The sequence below is a fragment of the Leopardus geoffroyi genome, chromosome D2, assembly GCF_018350155.1.
Source record: "Leopardus geoffroyi isolate Oge1 chromosome D2, O.geoffroyi_Oge1_pat1.0, whole genome shotgun sequence".
Classification (NCBI taxonomy): Eukaryota; Metazoa; Chordata; class Mammalia; order Carnivora; family Felidae; genus Leopardus; species Leopardus geoffroyi.
In genome coordinates, this window is record NC_059334.1 from 30,379,508 (window position 1) to 30,397,109 (window position 17,602).

The 17,602-nt window shown below is 46.6% G+C and overlaps 1 protein-coding gene across 2 annotated transcripts in view; it reads left to right on the forward strand.

Annotated features, from left to right (window-relative positions):
• The first annotated feature begins 9,651 nt into the window (after nucleotides 1-9,651).
• Nucleotides 9,652-17,602, forward strand: part of STOX1 (storkhead box 1) — a 60,550-nt gene continuing 52,599 nt past the window's right edge. For both annotated transcript variants that reach the window (XM_045437629.1, XM_045437630.1), the window contains exon 1: nucleotides 9,652-10,084. In XM_045437629.1, coding sequence (XP_045293585.1) covers nucleotides 9,772-10,084 — 313 coding nt within the window. In that variant the 5' untranslated portion in view covers nucleotides 9,652-9,771. The remainder of the gene's footprint in view (nucleotides 10,085-17,602) is intronic.

Consider the following 17,602-nt stretch of genomic DNA (forward strand, 5'->3'; position numbering starts at 1 on the left):
GCATGAGCAGGGGAGGGGCAGAGAGAGAGGGAGACACAGAATCTGAAGCAGGCTCCAGGCTCTGAGCTGTCAGCACAGAGCCAGATGTGGGGCTCGAACTCACAAACCGTGAGATCATGACCTGAGCCGAAGTCAGACGCTCAACCAGGAGCCACCCAGGAGCCCCAAGGCTCTGATGTTTTGAAAAACACTAGATTGCAAGCTATCTGAGTGAATGGAAATGTTTCTTCCATTTTCGTGTCTTCCTCTTTATTTTAAACATCTTATTTATTTTGAGAGAGAGAGAGAGAGCAGGGGAAGGGCAGAGAGACAGAGAGAGAATCCCACACAGGCTCCGCACTGTCTGCTCAGAGCCCGACCCTACAAACCATGAGATCATGACTGGAGCCGAAATCAAGAGTCGGAAGCTCAACGCTCAACCGACTGAGCCCCCAGGGCACCCCTGTGTCTTCCTCTTTATTAACCAAAGCGGCACCTGGGATTTAGCAGGCTCAATAAGTATTTTTTTTTCTTTCTTTTTCCCCTTATTTTTGAGAGCAGGAGAGAGGGGGGAGAGGGAAAGAGAGAGAGGGAGACAGAGGATTGGAAGCTGAATCCATGCTGACAGCAGAGAACCCGATGTAGGGCTCAAACTCACGATGCTTAACCAACTGAGCCGCCCAGGCGCCCCAAGTACTTTTTCTTGTTCTATTATAGGTACTTCTACAAAGCCTCCTGTTCTATTTGGATGCTCTAGTGAACACTGAATGAAGTGCATCCATGCAGTCCCAAACCAGGGTTGGTTAGCACCGACTTGAACATCCAGTCCTTCCGTATCACACTGTTGTTCTTTAACCATCTTGTTCAGAGAACCATTGTCTGGCTTTTGAGCCATGCTGGGGTTTGGGGTGTGTGTGGGGGGGATTCTAGAAGGTACAGATGAACATGAGGTAATCCTGCATCCCTGTTAAGAAGCTTAAACAACTGGTAACAGGTAGCTTGTGAGAAGGGACAAAGCAACAGTTTGTTCCCCAATCCAAGACAATTTCAGTGTGTGACGGAAAAGACAGCATCTTTTCTCCCTTCCCTTCATACGAAAGCAAAGAAGAGGGGCACCTGGGTGGCTCAGTCGGTTAAAGCTCTGACTTCGGCTTAGGTCATGATCTCATGTTTCGTGGGTTAGAGCCCCACCTCAGGCTCACCACTGTCGGTGTGCGGCCTGCTTGGGATCTTCTGTCCCCCTCTCTCCCTGCTTCTCCCCCACTTGCACTTTCTCTCTCTCTCAAAAAGAAACATTAAAAAAAATTAAAAAAGAAAAAAAAAAAAAGAAAGTAGAGAAAAGAGACTCCTAGCTACAGGGTAGGGGCCTCACTGGAAACAGAGTTCCTTTGAGATCTGGGCATCTGGAGTGCGGCCAACTCATTTTTGAAGGGATTTGCATGGAAATAATGGATATGAGGCCCAGCTTTATACCCTGTGCTGTAATAAAACTAAAGAGAAGTGGTTTCTCCTTTAAAATCCTGAAACTAAGTTTGGCATCTTGCCTTAGGCCTGCATACTTTATTCCTTTTTTTTTTTTTTTTTTTTTAAGGTGTAGGGAAAGAGTTAATTTGATTTTCCATGTTTCAAATAATAAGAATTTTGCTGACTTGCTCTGGTTCCAGGGCACTTCATTGCATGTTTTTTAAACAGGCTGGCGTTGCAGCTTTCCTTCTGGAAGTAATTTTTTCCAGCTCTGAGACCTGCCCTCTGACCTCAAGTTCAATGGGTAAGTGGAATGACAGAGTCTCTTCATTTTGTTTAGAAGGCTTAGTGGCACCGATGGCCCCAGTGCAGGAGAGCCAGCTGCCTTCACTTCTTTTAAAGCAAACATTATTGGGGCCTTAAAAAAAATTTTTTTTTGGTAAGTATAGAAAAACTCAAAGAAAGAAATAAAAATTGCTTGCGATTCCACCTTCTAGAAATAATCTTTTGTAATATAATGATAAAATTCCAGTTCCCCCTCCCCAAACAAAAATAGGGTTATAGGGGCACCTGAATGGCTCAGCGGGTAGAACATGTGACTCTTGATCTCAGGGCTGTGAGTTTGAGCCCTGAGCCCTACATTGGGGGCAGAGATTATTTAAAAAAAAAAAAGGATTGGGGCGCCTGGGTGGCTCAGTCGGTTCAGCTTCCAACTTCAGCTCAGGTCATGATCTTGTGGTTCATGAGTTCAAGCCACTCATAAGGCTCTGTGCTGACAGCTCAGAGCCTGCTTTGGATCCTCTGTCCCCCTCTCTGCCCCTTCCCTGCTTGCTCTCTCTCTCAAAAATGAATAAACATTAAAAAAAAATATTGTGAGGGTGTTTTAAATGTTTTCTGAGTGTTAGTTCCTTTAACCAGTGGGGAGGGGCAGAGTGCAGGAAGTTAGTATTGGTTCCTGAGAAAGACTCTCCTTGACCAAACTTTGGGTCAGGCTCCTCTAAGCCTTCTTTCTTTTTTTTTTTTTTTTCCCCTTTTTCCTTTCTTTTCTTTTTTTTTTTTTTTTTTTTAGTAGGCTCCACAGCCAAAGTGGGGCTTGAACTCAGGATCCTGAGATAAAGAGTCAGGTGCTCCACTGAGTCAGCCAGCCAGGTGCCTCTCCTCCAAGCCTTCTTTCTGGATAAGCCTCACCTTTGGGCCCCAAAGTGTCTTTGCCTGCCCAGTCCAGCCTTAGCAAGAATCCTGCCAAGGTCAGTTTAGTATGAATCCCTGACCCTTGATATCTGATCAAGTTCTTCACTCCCCACCTTTGATGTGTAAATCCTTGACCTGCCCTTAGCCAGGAGTCCTACTAGGTCAGTTTAGCAAGAAACCCCCTACCCCGGAAGTCTTGTTAGTAATTTTCTATCCACTAACTCCCTCACTCTGCTTCTTGGCTGAAATCCCAAGCTCCTCTGCTATCTTTGCTTTACAACTCTCTGCTGTCTAGACTTTGCAAAGTTTTGAATAAAGTCTTCCTTACCAGTTTAGCAAGTGTTGGAATAATTTTTTCTTGAACACTTCTCACGTCAGAATCATGGGGCTTCCAATATTCTTAGCCTTTAAGTGTTCCAAACTAAGGATCCTTTTTTCTCCAATATTTATTTCTCTGTTGGCCTCTTGCCATTGGAGAGATAAAGTGGACTGTTCAAAGGCAAATCAGAATCAGCTTTGGGATATCCAGCTCTCAGCCTCTGAATTTGCGTCCCTTAGTGTCTCATTGGACTCAATGACTATTTAAACTACATTTGGGTTTCTATCTTTGGGTGTGAAAGTGGAGTTGTAGCACCAGGAAGCTGGAAGGGACCCTAAGACGTTTTTACTCTCTTTTTAAAGGAAAGGCTACCATGGTCCAGAGTCTTGTATTGTCTGAGTTCAGTGGCTAGAATAATGGAGCTAGAATAATGGAGGTAATTTGTGGTGTGTGTGTGTGTGTGTGTGTGTGTGTGTGTAAAGAAATGGTATTAAATGCCTTTCCCCTGCCCCCACCTCCTCTTCTCTGCTCTTTGCATCAACACAGTTGCTTAGCAAAGCCTCACATTGCTCCTTGAGAAATACAAACAAAAGTCTCCAGGATTTGTTCGTTCTTTCTTTTCTTTCTTTCTTTCTTTCTTTCTTTCTTTCTTTCTTTCTTTCTTTCCTTTTTTCTGGAACAGGGGAAAAAACATGCTGTGGAAGCAGAAATGGTCATAAATAAAGAGGAGCCAGACAGAAAATGATTTCTAAATCAGCCTTAGATGTCAAGGCATGATTGTCTTTTTAAAATTTTTTAAAAAGTTTTATTTATTTTTGAGAGAGAGAGACAGAGTGCGAGCCGGGGAAGGGCAGAGAGAGAAGGAGACACAGAATTCGAAGCAGGCTCCAGGCTCTGAGCTGTCAGCACAGAGCTGGATACTGGGCTTGACAAACTCATGAACTGCGAGAACATGACCTGAGCCAAAGTTAGCTGCTCAACCAACTGAGCCAGCCAGGTGCCCTAAAGCTTGATTTTCTGAGTTAAGGGGGAGGACCTTCAGCCCGATGAATTTTGGTATGGAAAAATATTTTGAAGCAGTTCCCCAAAACATCATCCTCAGTGTAACATGTGTGCTGTAAACAGACTCCAGAGAAACCACTGCACTCCAAATGTGTGGGTATGGCCTGGGTGTGTCTCTTCCTTGAGGCTTTGCCCTGGCATTGGCTGTTGGATAACCAGGTCTTCCTGTGACTCACCCACAACCCAGAAATGCTTTGGTGTGTGATGACCCCAGGCTAGTGGGAAGCAGCAAAAGTGGAGTTATTCTAGATGGAGTACTAGTTAAACTGGACTTGATGCAAGCAGAATGAATCTACGGCTCAGGTACTGGACCATGTGCTGGGTGACAGACATGAGTCAGTCAGGAGCCTGGCCCTCCAGGAATCTCAGGTTGCCTGATGAGACAGATAATTAAGTATTACAGCCCTTAACACACAGGGGTTATAAAAGGGTTAACAATGTGCTCCAAGAACAGATGATACCTTGCTGGATTTGTCCCAGGCTTCACGAGCTGAGCTTCGGAGGATATCACCTGGTGGAAAGGGGGAAAGCCTTCCAGGCAGATGGAATAATGTGAGCAAAAACATGGGAAGATGTGCAATTTTGTGTACCTGGAGTACCCCGTCCTTGTGTGGACTGCAGGAGTAGAGCAAAGATAGAAATGGAGATGAAGCTAGAAAGACAGGCTGGGGTTAGAGTGTGAGAAGCATTGAATGCTCTACTCAGGACAGACCCCAGGAAGATATGAGCATCAAATGATCAGGTTTATCTTCCATAGCAATTACAAATGTAGCAGGCATGCTTTTGTTCCTCCTTCAGGTTGTTTTCTGAACCAAATGAAATCTTTTTTTTATGTTTATTTTTGAGAGAGAGAGAGAGAGAGAGAGCATACATGAGGGTGGGGGGAGGGCAGAGAGAGACAGAGGATCTTAAGCAGGCTCTGTGCTAACAGCAAAGAGCCCAATGCAGGGCTTCAACTCATGAACCGGGAGATCATGACCCGAGCTGAAGTCAGATGCTTAACTGACTGAGCCACCCAGGTGCCCCTTGAAAGTATTTTTTGAACAAGTATTTGCACATGGTAATACACAGTGAAAAATAAGCCTTCCTTTGATCTTGTTCCCCATTCCTCTCTCTACAGATGACCCCTGTGATAACCAGCCTCTTATGTACCCTTCCAGAGATTTTCCAGCCAAACATGTATATATATGCCCATTTCCCACCCCCCCCCCATGTTTTAAATGCAAGTAGTGGGTCTACCTTTCTTTTTTACTTCAAAATATATTGGGGGGTGCCTGGCTGGCTCAGTCAGAAGAGCATGTGACCCTTGATCTCAGGGTCATGAGTTTGAGTCCCACGTTGGGTGTGGAGATTACTTAAAAAAGTACATCTGGGGGGGTGGCACCTGGGTGGCTCAGTCGGCTAAGTCTCCAACTCTTTTTTTTTTTTTAATTTTTTTAATGTTTATTGATTTTTGAGACAGAGACAGAGCATGAATGGGAGAGGGTCAGAGAGAGAGGGAGACACAGAATCTGAAACAGGCTGTCAGCACAGAGCCCAACGTGGGGCTCGAACTTACGGACTGTGAGATCATGACCTGAGCCGAGGTCAGATGCTCAACCAACTGAGCCACCCAGGCACCCCAAGGCTTCAACTCTTGATTTTGGTTCAGGTCATGATCTCAGCGTCATGGGATCAGGTCCCTTGTCTGGCTCCATGCTGAGTGTGGAGCCTACTTGAGATTCTCTCCCTCTCTTTCTGCCTGTCCCCTACTCATGCGAGTGCAGGCTCTCTCTCTCTAAATACATACATACATACATACATACATACATACATACATAAAACATCTATATCGATATAGATACAGATATAGCTTTCTGGGATACTGTCTTGTATCAATCAGTACATAAAGTTTTGTCTCAATCTTTTTAACTACATAGCATGTTCTTTAGATGTATATATAGTGTTAGAATGACTTTGTTCTTTCTCAGGCATAGATTTCACGGAAAAAAATTATTTAAAAATCCTTTTATCATGAGACTTTTTAGTGTACCTTTTAGTTTGACTACTGTGTCCCTCTTTAAGTGGAGAATGATACCAAATCTGTCTTCTAAAAACGTTTCTGTGTCTAGTCTCCAGAGATCGCAAAGATGGAGGGCCCCTGAGAAGATTCTGTTTCTCTAGTTTTGCCATGTAACACTGGCCATTCAGGTTGGAGACCTTGTTTTCCATGAACTCTTTTTTTTTTTTTTTTTTTAACGTTTTTTTATTTATTTTTGAGACAGAGGGAGACAGAGCGCAAGTTGGGGAGGGGCAGAGAGAGAGGGAGACACAGAATCTGAAACAGGCTCCAGGTTCCGAGTTGTCAGCACAGAGCCCGACGCGGGGCTCAAACTCACAGACACAGACCGTGAGATCATGACCTGAGCCGAAGTTGGAAGCTTAACCGACTGAGCCACCCAGGCACCCCTTTCCATGAACTCTTAAGATGTGTTCCATTTGGGAGGAATTTGGGGATATTTGTGAGGTAACTGATCCTTTGGGAAAACAAGTGGATGCATATTTGGCTGTAGTTTAAATTTCTCTCCTTACAGGGGCACGTGGTTGCTCAGTTGGAAGAGCGTGCAACTCTTGATCTCAGGATCATGAGCTTGAGCCCCACACTGGGTGTAGACATTACTTAAATAAATAAACTAGGGGTGCCTGAGTGGCTCAGCTGGTTGAGTGTCCGACTCTTGACCTCGGCTCAGGTCATCATGTCATCGTGGTCTTGAGATCGAGCCCAAATGGGGTTCTCTGCTGGGTGTGGAGCCTGCTTGGGATTCTTTCTCTTCCTCTGCCCCTTCCCTCTGCTCTTTCTCTCTCAAAATATAATTTTTTTTAATAAATAAAAAATAAAAGAAACAAAATAAAAGTTAATAAATAAACTTAAAATAAAAATAAATACAATTTTCCTCCTTACAGTCTTCCCCCTTGTTTTGTTAATTGGACTAGCTTAAGTAAAATGATAATGGAAATGTCACACATCTGAATGAATGTTTCCACAGTTTAAGACAGTTCTACCTCATAATTTCAGGCCGTGAAACCTCATAGCTGGGTCTACTTCACAGCATCCCTGTAGCTAACAAGGGCCTGATTGTATATTTCCAGTTCAAGTGCTTGGGAGACAGAAGCAAGCTCAGAACAATTTTTCAGACCAGGCGACAGGTCCAGTGAGTCAGGGCATGGTGTCTGGGCTTCCTCATCTAGCCTGGTGTGTGGACAATGTTGGCATCTCTGCTTCACCATCCATTAGCCTCGTCCTCATAGGCAAGTGGCCTAAGCTATCTAAGCTTTCTTTTCCTTTCTTTTTCTCTTCTTTCTTTTTCTTTCTCTCTCTTCCTTCCTTCCTTCTTTCTTTTTTCCTAGCTTTTGTTCTTCTTGTGGAAGGTGTGGCTTAATATTACCCTTTTCAGAGGGTAAAATTTGAGGATAAAATTAGATTGCACATGTAAAACCCTTAGTACAGTTCTAGGCATAGAGTAAGCCGAGAATAAACGAGAATTATCATTACCCTTATTATAATGGAAAAGACATTGTGCCAGATGCTAGAGATAAGAGACAAAAGTTATAGTTCTCCAGGATGGGAAACACAGCAAAGGTATCCTTGATCCTGCAAGGTTAGGGCTACCATAGAGAGAACTCACCGGAAGAAACAGCCCTCACTGTGGAGCTTATACAGGCATAGGAGTGTAGTTCATTTAGACTCCCTGCTGTATTTACCCATCCATCACCATCAGAGTCAGAATTCAGATGTGAGATGGTTGTCTCAGGTTTGCATGCTTATTTGAATTGAGAATTGTGTCTGACTTGGGGCACCTGGCTGGCTCAGTCGATTAAGTCTCTGACTTTGGCTCAGGTCATGATCTTGAGGTTCGTAGGTTTGAGCCCCGTGTCGGGCTCTGTGCTGACAGCTCAGAGCCTGGAGCCTGCAGTGGATTCTGTGTCTCCTTCTCTCTCTGCCCCTTCCCTGCTTGCACTCTCTCTCTCTCTCTCAAAAATAAATAAACTAAGAAAGAAAGAAAGAAAGAAAGAAAGAAAGAAAGAAAGAAAGAAAGAAAGAAAAAATTGTGTCTGACTTATTTGTCATAAGGAACCCTGATCAGTGGTTGCCCAACTCCATCTCTTATCACCTGTGTGATCAGGTCGCACCTCTTGATCAAACACGGCTTGCAGTTTCCTCATCTATAAAAAATATAGAGATACTGGGGCGCCTGGGTGGCTCAGTCAGTTGAACATAAGATTCCTGGTTTTGGCTCAGGTCATGATCTCCTGGTTAGTGAGATCGAGCCCGCATCTGGCTCTGCACTGACAGTATGAAGCCTGCTTGGGATTCTCTCTCTCTCCCTTTCTCTGCACACCCCCGCCATCTCTGTCTCTCTCAAAATAAATAAGTAAACTTAAAAATATATAGAAATACTAACAGTAGTTAACACAGAGTTGTGAAATTAATGCCCCCAGTGTATAGTGTTCAATAAATGTTAGCTATCATCATTTAATAACATCATCTATCATTACAAGAATGATTTACAAGAAGCAGGGTATAGATGATCTCTGATTATTATGGTTGTTATTGATGATTGATGAGCTGAGGGAGCGGAAAGTCTGGAATGACCCCCGGATCTGGCCAAGCATCCCTCCTCCCTCTTATAGGGCCAATTTCTAGTAGTAATAACAAACGCCCTACCTCTCATTAACCTGTCTTTCCTCCAGGAGCTCTCACCCAGTGCCCCAGTCAAGGTTCCAGCCTCTGTCCTCAGCATATGAGCTGGACCACCTCACTCAGAGGCTCTGGCTAGAGCCTGATAGATCACAAGCCCCTCTCCTTTCAGTCCTGGGAACTCCTGGGACAAGACGGGTTCTCAGTCTTTTGGGAATGCCGGGAGCCAAGCCAAGGCTGAATTCCACGGACTTCGCCACTGAGCCTCGCCAATCGGGGTAGCACCTCTGGAACACTTTACATCCCTCATCACCTAAGTGTATGGGATATCCGGGGGTTGGGGGGGTGGGGAGCTAGATCCCAGACCTCAGAAATTCATATGTAGAAAGAATTTTAGAATTCTTAGATTTCAGTTCCAACTCTTCATTTTACAGGGCAGTAAACGGAGGCTCGGAGACAAGGGAAGTAGCGAGCAAAACAGCAGACCGAGACTCAAACCTGGGTCTACAGACTCCCGGGCCCGAGCGAGGTCCTTGACACCCGCGGGTTGTCCCTGGTCGCCTCTCTCACTAGGAAGGATCCCAAAGCCCGGGAGATGGCGGCCACTCCGGTCGGCTCAGCTCTGGGGACCAACTGGCCGTGCTACTCGCGCCGCGGTTGAAAGAGGCTCTCGGGGGCTGCGGGGGCCCCCGTAGGACTTGGAAAAGCCCCAGCACGCCGCCCCCCCCCGCCCCGGGGTAGGGGAGCTCTCGGTTGCCCCGGGAGCTGGGAAGTGCAGAGAGACACGGGGGTGGGGGAGGCAATGGGGGGCAGGGCGGCGGAGTCCTGCCTGGGGTGGAGCAAGGCCTGGTAACTCAGCCCTTGGAAACCCCCATTGGGCGCCGGCGGTCGAGGACCGTGGCCGCTCCCAGGCCTCGCGTCCCGCCCCACCCCCCGACCCGCCGAGCACAGCCGTCCCCGCCCCCAGGAGCCCGTTCCCCCGGCAGCCGGCGCCGCGCGCAGTAAGCCGATTCCTCCCGCCGCCGGTGCTCGCTCCCGACCATGCGCTAGGCTGCGGGCCCCGGCCACCCGTGGCGGCATGGCCCGGCCTGTGCAGCTGGCACCGGGCTCGCTGGCGCTGGTGCTGTGCAGGCTGGAGGCGGAGGAGGCGGCGGCGGCGGGCACGGAGGAGCCTGGCGGGCGCGCGATCTTCCGCGCGTTCCGCCGCGCCAACGCGCGCTGCTTCTGGAACTCGCGGCTGGCGCGCGCCGCCTCGCGGCTGGCCTTCCAGGGCTGGCTGCGGCGCGGGGTGCTGCTGGTGCACGCGCCTCCCGCCAGCCTGCAGGTGCTGCGCGACGCCTGGTGCCGCCGGGCGCTGCGCCCCCCGCGCGGCTTCCGCATCCGGGCGGTGGGTGAGTGCGGGACCCGGGCGGGAGGGGCGCCCCGCGCCGGCCGCGGGGACGGAGCACTGGCCGCCGGGGGCGTGTGCTGCCCGGGCTCTGCTCTGAGGCCGCGGGAGCCGGGGGAAGAGGGGATGGGCGGCCCCTGGGCTGCTGGAGGAGGGCCGTCCTCCCAAGACATTTCTTCCTGCCAGGACACTGAAGCTCAGCTCCCCCCAGGTCTGCCTGGCCGCTGCCCTGGGCCAACTCCGGGATGCTTCCATATCCCAAGTCTTTCAGCCAGTGGAGCCAACAGGTTCCCGGCCGAAGGAACTTTCTACTTAGAAAAGTGATGCTCTGGAGAAGCCACGGGGCACCCAGACTGGGGTCAGGAGACAGAGGCCTCTGCCCCTGCACCATGAGTATGCTTAGGAAGGATACTATTTCTGAACTGGTTGCTGCTTTTTTTTAAATGAGTGAATGAATGTGCTTAGGAAGGATACTGATTCTGAACTGGTTGCTGCTTTTTTTTAATGCATGAATGAATCAGTGAATCAATCTATCTATCTATCTATCTATTTATTTATTTATTTATTTATATTTATTAAAGTTACAGGCTTGGAGCGGACAAGTCTGTGGTTTCTATGCCCTTCTGTACTGGGTGGTGTGGTGGTCTCGCGGTTCAGGGCCTCGTGGAAGGTTTGGGGTGATTAACTGCTTGGGAAAAAGAAATGACAAATGGTGCTCTGAACACAACCCATCCCATTAGCCTAAATAGAAAGAATTCCCCCTTTTCAGCCTTTTCAGAGAGCCCGTTTGTTAGAAGACAGACAGCAACTTTTTGCTTGTATAAAACAGCTTCATTTGAGAAACGAAAGCACTCCACCGTTGAGTGGTCTTTGACACCCGCCACTAAACTCCGGAGGGCTTGTCAGCGCCCCGCCACAGTCTCGTTTGTCTGCATTTAAGAGTGGGGTTGTGGCGACCATTTGATGGTGTGCTGTTGACAAGTCACCAGTTGTCCAGCCCTGAATTTTGACTCCTACCAAGGACACCCCCCCCACCTCAGTCCATAAATCCTCCTCCTTCCGTGGAGCAAATAAAACATTTGTTTTACGTCCTCTGGGAGAAGGGAGGTGGGGTGGGGGTTGGGAGGGTACAAGAGGCACTTGATGTGTATCATCTGCTCAGAGATGATGTCTCAATATCGGGGCCAGTGAGGCTAAATAAACCTTGGCTTTTCATCTCCGTGCGTTCCCATCTTTCTGGTACCCCTGCCCCACTTTTGTTGGGGGGCAGACCACTTTAACTCTTCTGTTAAAAGCAAAAGAGAGCTCATTTGCAAAGCCACATACACACATTTCATCACCTTTGACTCGTGGGAATTAGTGAAGAAAATCGGTTTCTGACTTTAATAGCAGAGAGCTAAGTAGCCAAGCCAAAATTCTCACAGGGAAGGGGTCTTTCAGACAGGCTGGATGAAAAACTCTTTTCAGCTCTGTGTCCTCTGTTTTTCTGGTTTGATTTAGTGGTTGCATTCTCTGTTCCCCCACCCCCTTTCAAAGGGTGAGAAAGAGTATTGCAGAGAAGGAGTGGATGGAGTTGGGGTCTGGACCTGAGGGTGACACAGAGCACTTGTGCTAAGCCAGAGGCAGCCATGGTACTACCTCCTGGGGCCCATCAAGCAGTGGAGAATGCTGGTTCCTGGGTTGGCCCTGTTTTCTGCCATTTGAACAGTGCGGTGGACAAAGAAAACACGTCGCCAAGTACTCTGATTCTCCACCCACTAGATACTGCTGCCTTGTTGCAAAACTCAGGATGCTACGGACACTATAGCCTGTGAAGTGAACAGTAACAGGGGTCTTTATGCTGGGTCATCACCCCTGACTTGGGTCTCTTAGAAGGAATGGTGTTGAGGTTTTTAACAGAGTCCTGATAAGAATTTGGACATTTTAGCCGGAATTTGCACAAAACCACCTATTAGGACAATTTGGATAGCAGAATGGAGAAAGATCTTATTTGATGCAGGCCAATGGATGCACATGGGGAGGGGGGTTATTTTGAATAGAATTGATAATTACTGATTTAACTTGGGGTCCTGGGGTCACATCAGAGAACTGCATCAAGACAGCTCTTGGGCCATCTCAGTCCCAGAATGTGGTGAAGGAAGGAGAAGCTGCTTCCCCACAAAGAAATTAGAAGTTTCTGTTCACTTGCTTTCCTGAATCTGGCAGCATTGACTTTCAGAAGAATATGGGCTTCCAGGAAGGCCAGGAAGAACAATGGTGCACTCTTGCGGGTACTGTTACTTTGTGGTGAAGAGCAAAATGTTAGCAAAAGACAAAAAAGATCAATTTGGTCAGATCAATTTGGTTCCTTTGCTGTAGTTTTTTTTTTTTTTTTTTTTTTTTTTTGGTGAGGCTCATTTACTCCCATATAAAAGTATTTGTGCATGGGGAATGCTGTTGGCCAGCTCAGACAAAGCGCAGGGAGGGAAGGAGAGGTGGCCACCAGCTTTATAAACCCATGGAACTCTGCTGTGTTCTCCTCCTGGGCTTCTGGACCTGGAACTCCTGGGGCCTCATAAAATATGAGGTAGGAGTGCCCTGGTTGAGCAGACAAGAGTGACTGGAGTTTCCACTTCCTGGTGCAGACCTGAATTTAAGGAGGAGTTTATATTTTCTCCTTGTGTTGTGTCTTTTCTTTCCCTCTTCACTCTCCACCTCAACTTCCCTCTGGTGAGAAAAATAGTTCCCAGACTGAGAGCATTCTCCTAAAAAGAGGGACATCTTTAACGTGTGGGCCAAGAGCTAACTCTTCTTTTGTGCTCCAGTCTTCCTGTCTCTTTTTGTTTGTTTGTTTGTTTGTTTGTTTCTAATAAGCAAGTGACATTAACAAATGAAAGGGGTGAGCTCTGGAAACTGGAGGGAAATATCTGCTCTGCAAGCTGAGCCACTGCAGGTGGTTAGGGGTGGGGGACACCTGTATTTGTTTGGCTGAATCAGTTGTTACTCTGGGACCACACCTCCTGGGGTGGTGAAAAGTTAATGATGGCTTCCCAGGGTAAGAGAGGGAAGGCCACTTGGCCAAACAGTTTGTTCCTTTCTCCTGAAATTTATAGCTGCGGTGTCCCTACTCTTTCACCCCTAGCATGGCCTTCCATCTGTTCTCATTGAATAAAAATGCCTGTGGCTCTTTCTAAATACTTGCTTCATTAATCCATTCATGTGTCAGGTGCTCTTCTGAGTGTGCTTGTGTTTTAATGCATACTTCATTAAGAGCCGCTCGTGTACAAGGTGAAAATAGAGTCAGCCTATTTCCTTCATGTTCACTTCAAGGGGGAATAGCTGAATGGGAGGCTATGTGCTAGAAGTTGGCTGGTTCGAGTGCCTGGAGCTTAGTTGGTTAAGGGTCTGACTCTTGATCTTGGCTGGAGTCATGATCTCATGCTTTGTGAGATCGAGCCCCACATCAGGCTCTGCTGTGTCAGCTCTGAGCCTGCTTGGGATTCTCTCTCTCCCTCTCCCTCTCTGCCCCTCAAGAGCACACTCTCTCAACTCTCTCTGTCTCTCAAAATAAATAAACATAGAGAGGTTGGCTGATTCACACAGAGTCTTTTCCATCCCACTGTGACATGTGTGGGCACTGCAGGATTGGCCTGTGATTTAGTTGGGCAAGAGTTCTCTGGCATGTGATTTGGGGGGCAGTCTGATCAGGCAGGTCAGACTGGTGAAAGGGAGGTGATAGAAGGATCTTTCCACCTCTCCCCATGTCCCTGATACATCCTGGTTTGCCTGAGACTGCCCTGACTTTAGAATTGATAGTCATGCATCTTGGGAACCCTTTTGGTCCCAGGCAAACTGGGATGATTGGTCATCCTAATTTGGGGGAGAATTGACATTTTAGCAATCCATGAACGTGGTATATCTATGTTTGAGTGTTCTTAATTTTTCTTACTAAGGGCTTGTACTTTTTAGGGTAGAGGGCATGAATATCATTTGTTAAATTTATGTTCCTAAGAACTGTATGCTTTTGGATGCTACCATAAATGGAGTTGTTTTACCTTTTTTTTGAGAGAGAGAGAGCAGGAGTGTGATCAGGGAAGGGGCAGAAGGAGAGGAGAGAGAGAATCTTAAGCAGGCTCCATGCCCAGCTCTGAGCCCAATGAGGGGCCCAAGGCAGGGCTCCATCTCACGACTGTGAGTCATGACATGAGCTGAAATCAAGAGTCAGATGCTTAACTGAATGAGCCTCCCAGGAGTCCCCCCTTAAGTTTTTATTTATTTTTTTAAAAAGATTTTTTAATGTTTATTTATTTTTGAGAGAGAGAGAGAGAGACAGAGACAGAGACAGAGTGCGAGCAGGGGAGAGGCAGAGAGAGGGAGTCATAGAATCCGAAGCAGGCTCCAGGCTCCAAGCTGTCCGCACAGAGCCTGATGTGGGGCTCGAACCCACAAAGCACAGGATCATGACCTAGGCTGAAGTCGGATGCTTAACCGAGTGAGCTACCTAGGCACCTCCTCTTTAAAAAATTTTTAAATTTAAATTTTATTTTAGAGTGAGAGAGCAGGGGAGGGGCAGTAAGAGAGAGAATCTCAGGCAGGCTCCATATGCTCAGCATGGAGCCTGATGTGGGGCTCAATACCACGACCCTGGGATCATGACCTGAGCCAAAATCAAGAGTTGGATGCTCAACCAACTGATCTACCCAGGCCCCCCCAGGATGGAATATTCTCAATGTATTTGTTAAATGCATCTGGTCCAGTGTGTCACTCAAAGCCATTGTTTCTTTGTATATTTTCTGTTTAGATGATCTGTGTGTTGATGTAAATGGGGTGTTAGTCACCTACTATTGGGGTGCCTGGGTGACTCATTCAGCTAAGCGTCTGTTTCTTGATTTCAGCTCAGGTCTTGATCTTAGGGTTGTGAGTTCAAGCCCCACGTTGGGTTCCATGTGTGGCACCTACTTAAAAATAAATAAAAATTTAAAAAATATAGTTCCCTACCATTATTGTATTATAATCCATTAGTTCCTTTATGTTTGTTATTAGCTGTTTTATGTATTTGGGTGCTCTCAAGTTGGGTGCGTAAATACTTACAATTGTCAGATCTTTTTGTTGGCTTGTCCCCTTTATTATGATATAGTGCCCTTCTTTGTCCCTTGTTATAACTTTTTTTAAAAGTTTATTTATTTTGAGAGAAACAGAGATAGCACAAGTTGGGGGGGTGCAGAGAGAGAGAGAGAGAGAGAGACAGAGAGAGACAGAGAGAGAGAGAGAGAGAGAGAGAGAGAGGGAGAATCCCAAGGAGGCTCCACACTGTCAGCATACAGCATGATGCAGGGCTCGAACCCACAAACTGTGAGATAATGACTTGGGCCAAAGTCAGACATTTAACTGACTGAGCCACCCAGGTGCCCCTACAGTCTTTGTTTTAAAGTCTAGTTTGTCCGACATATGTATCGCTACTTGGGCTTTCTTTTGATATCCATTTGCATGATAAATGTTTTTCCATCCTCTCACTTTTTTTTCTTTTTTCTTTAAAGTTATTTATTTATTTTGAGAGAGAGAGAGAGAGAACGGACACAGGATGGGCAGAGAGAGAGGGAGAGAGAGAGAATCCCAAGCAGCCTCTGCACTATCAGTGCAGAACCTGACGTGCGGCTCATACTTACGAACTGTGAGATCAGGATCTGAGACGAAAGCAAGAATCAGACGCTTAACAGACTGAGCCACCAGTCATTCCTCCATCCCCTCACTTTCAATCTGCAGGTGTTCTTTGGTCTGAAGTGCGTCTCTTAATAGGCAGTTAGGCTGTCCTTTTTCACACCCTGTGTCTTTTGATTGGAGTATTTAGTCTCTTTACATTCAAAGTAATTATTGATATATACGTATTTATTGCTGTTTTATCACTTGTTTTGTGATTGTTTCTGAAGATTTTCTCTGATCCTTTCTTGTCTTTTTCTCATGGTTGGCTGGTTTTCTTTATTTGAATTTCTTTCTCTTTATTCTTTAGATATTTAAAAAATTTTTTCTAATTAATAGACTGCGTTTCTTTTTTTTTAAGTTTATTTTGAGATAGAGGGGGTGGGGAACAGAGAATCTGAAGTGGGCTCTGTGCTGATAGCCCAATGCGGGGCTCAAACTCACGAACCGTGAGATCATGACCTGAGCCAAAGTCAGATGCTTAACTGACTGAGCCATGCAGGTGCTCCAGTATTCTTTGCATACGTATTCTGTCTTTTCCTCTTTTAAAATGTCATTCTAAGATGCCTGGATGGCTCATTCGGTTAAGCATCTGACTCTTGGATTTCAGCTCAGGTCATGATTTCACAGTTTGTGAGATCGAGCCCCATGTTGGGCTCTATGCTGACAGCATGGAGCCTGCTTGGGATTCTCTCTCTCCTCTCTGTTGTTCCCCTCGCTCGTGCTCTCTTTTTCTCTCAAAATAAATAAACTTTTAAGAAATGTCATTCTGGTGACGAGAAATGTCTAGCCTGTTGAGAAACTAATGGTCATGTCAAGATCATTTAGACAGTCACCAGGAACGAATATCTCTGTCCCATGTCTTCTTTCTCCCAAACACATCTTCGTATCTCCCCAGTCTTTTGTAGCTTGATTATTCCTTTTCTTCTGTTAGGTGGTAAGCTGGAATAATTCTGTCCGTTTTGCAGACAGGAAATGGAAATTAGGACTGTCATGTGGGTGGTGTTGTGTGCGTTTCTTGCCTTCCTCTTTATTCACTACCAGTCTTCCCATGGTTCCTGTGAAGGTTCTGGCATTTTTCACAAGCCAGTGCCCTGGCCCTCACTCTCCCTGTGAGGCTATCAGATTGCCACCATGGCTTTGGTCCACTCCAAGGCCCAGGAAATGGCAGAAACAGCTGCTCGGACCGTGCCCCTGCTCTTACCTCTCTCCTTTCTACCCAGGATCCTTGCACACATGTTTTTCTGGCTTTGTTCTGCCAGATGTTACCTTTCTCCTTATTCTGTGCTGAGACAGCTGAACAGTTCAGTCCGAAAGAGCCAAAGGGCTCACAACAGGGTGTCTTGTAGGCATATTGTTACCAAGCTGGATGATCTGTATGTAGCATCTGGGCAGTTAATGAGTGTTTCTGGCTCCATGTTTTGATTTAGCAACTGGTGGATAAGAAAAGACACCTCGAGTTGCTGCCATGTAGCATTGAGGCCCAGTGGGATGAAAAGAACCATTAATCTGAAAATCAGCTTGGACTCCTCTGCCTTCTTTCTCATACCCCAGGCCAGTAGGTCACCAAGCTTGGGGAGGCTTAACTCCTCAGTGTTTCTTAAACTCAGTTCTTTCTCTCCATTTCCCCTGCTAGGCCTTTGTCCACCCAAGATCTTACCATTTCCTACCTGAGTTTTGACTTCAGCTTCTTGCCTTTTTTGTGGTGCCTCCTCTTGGCTGGCTCCGTGCACTTCAGTCCATTCGCCACCTCACAGGTAGATGGACTAATGGCGTCTAAAATGCGTATCTAATTCTGCTCTTCCTCTGCTCAGATACCTCTGCTGCTCCCCTTTGCTTTTCAGAA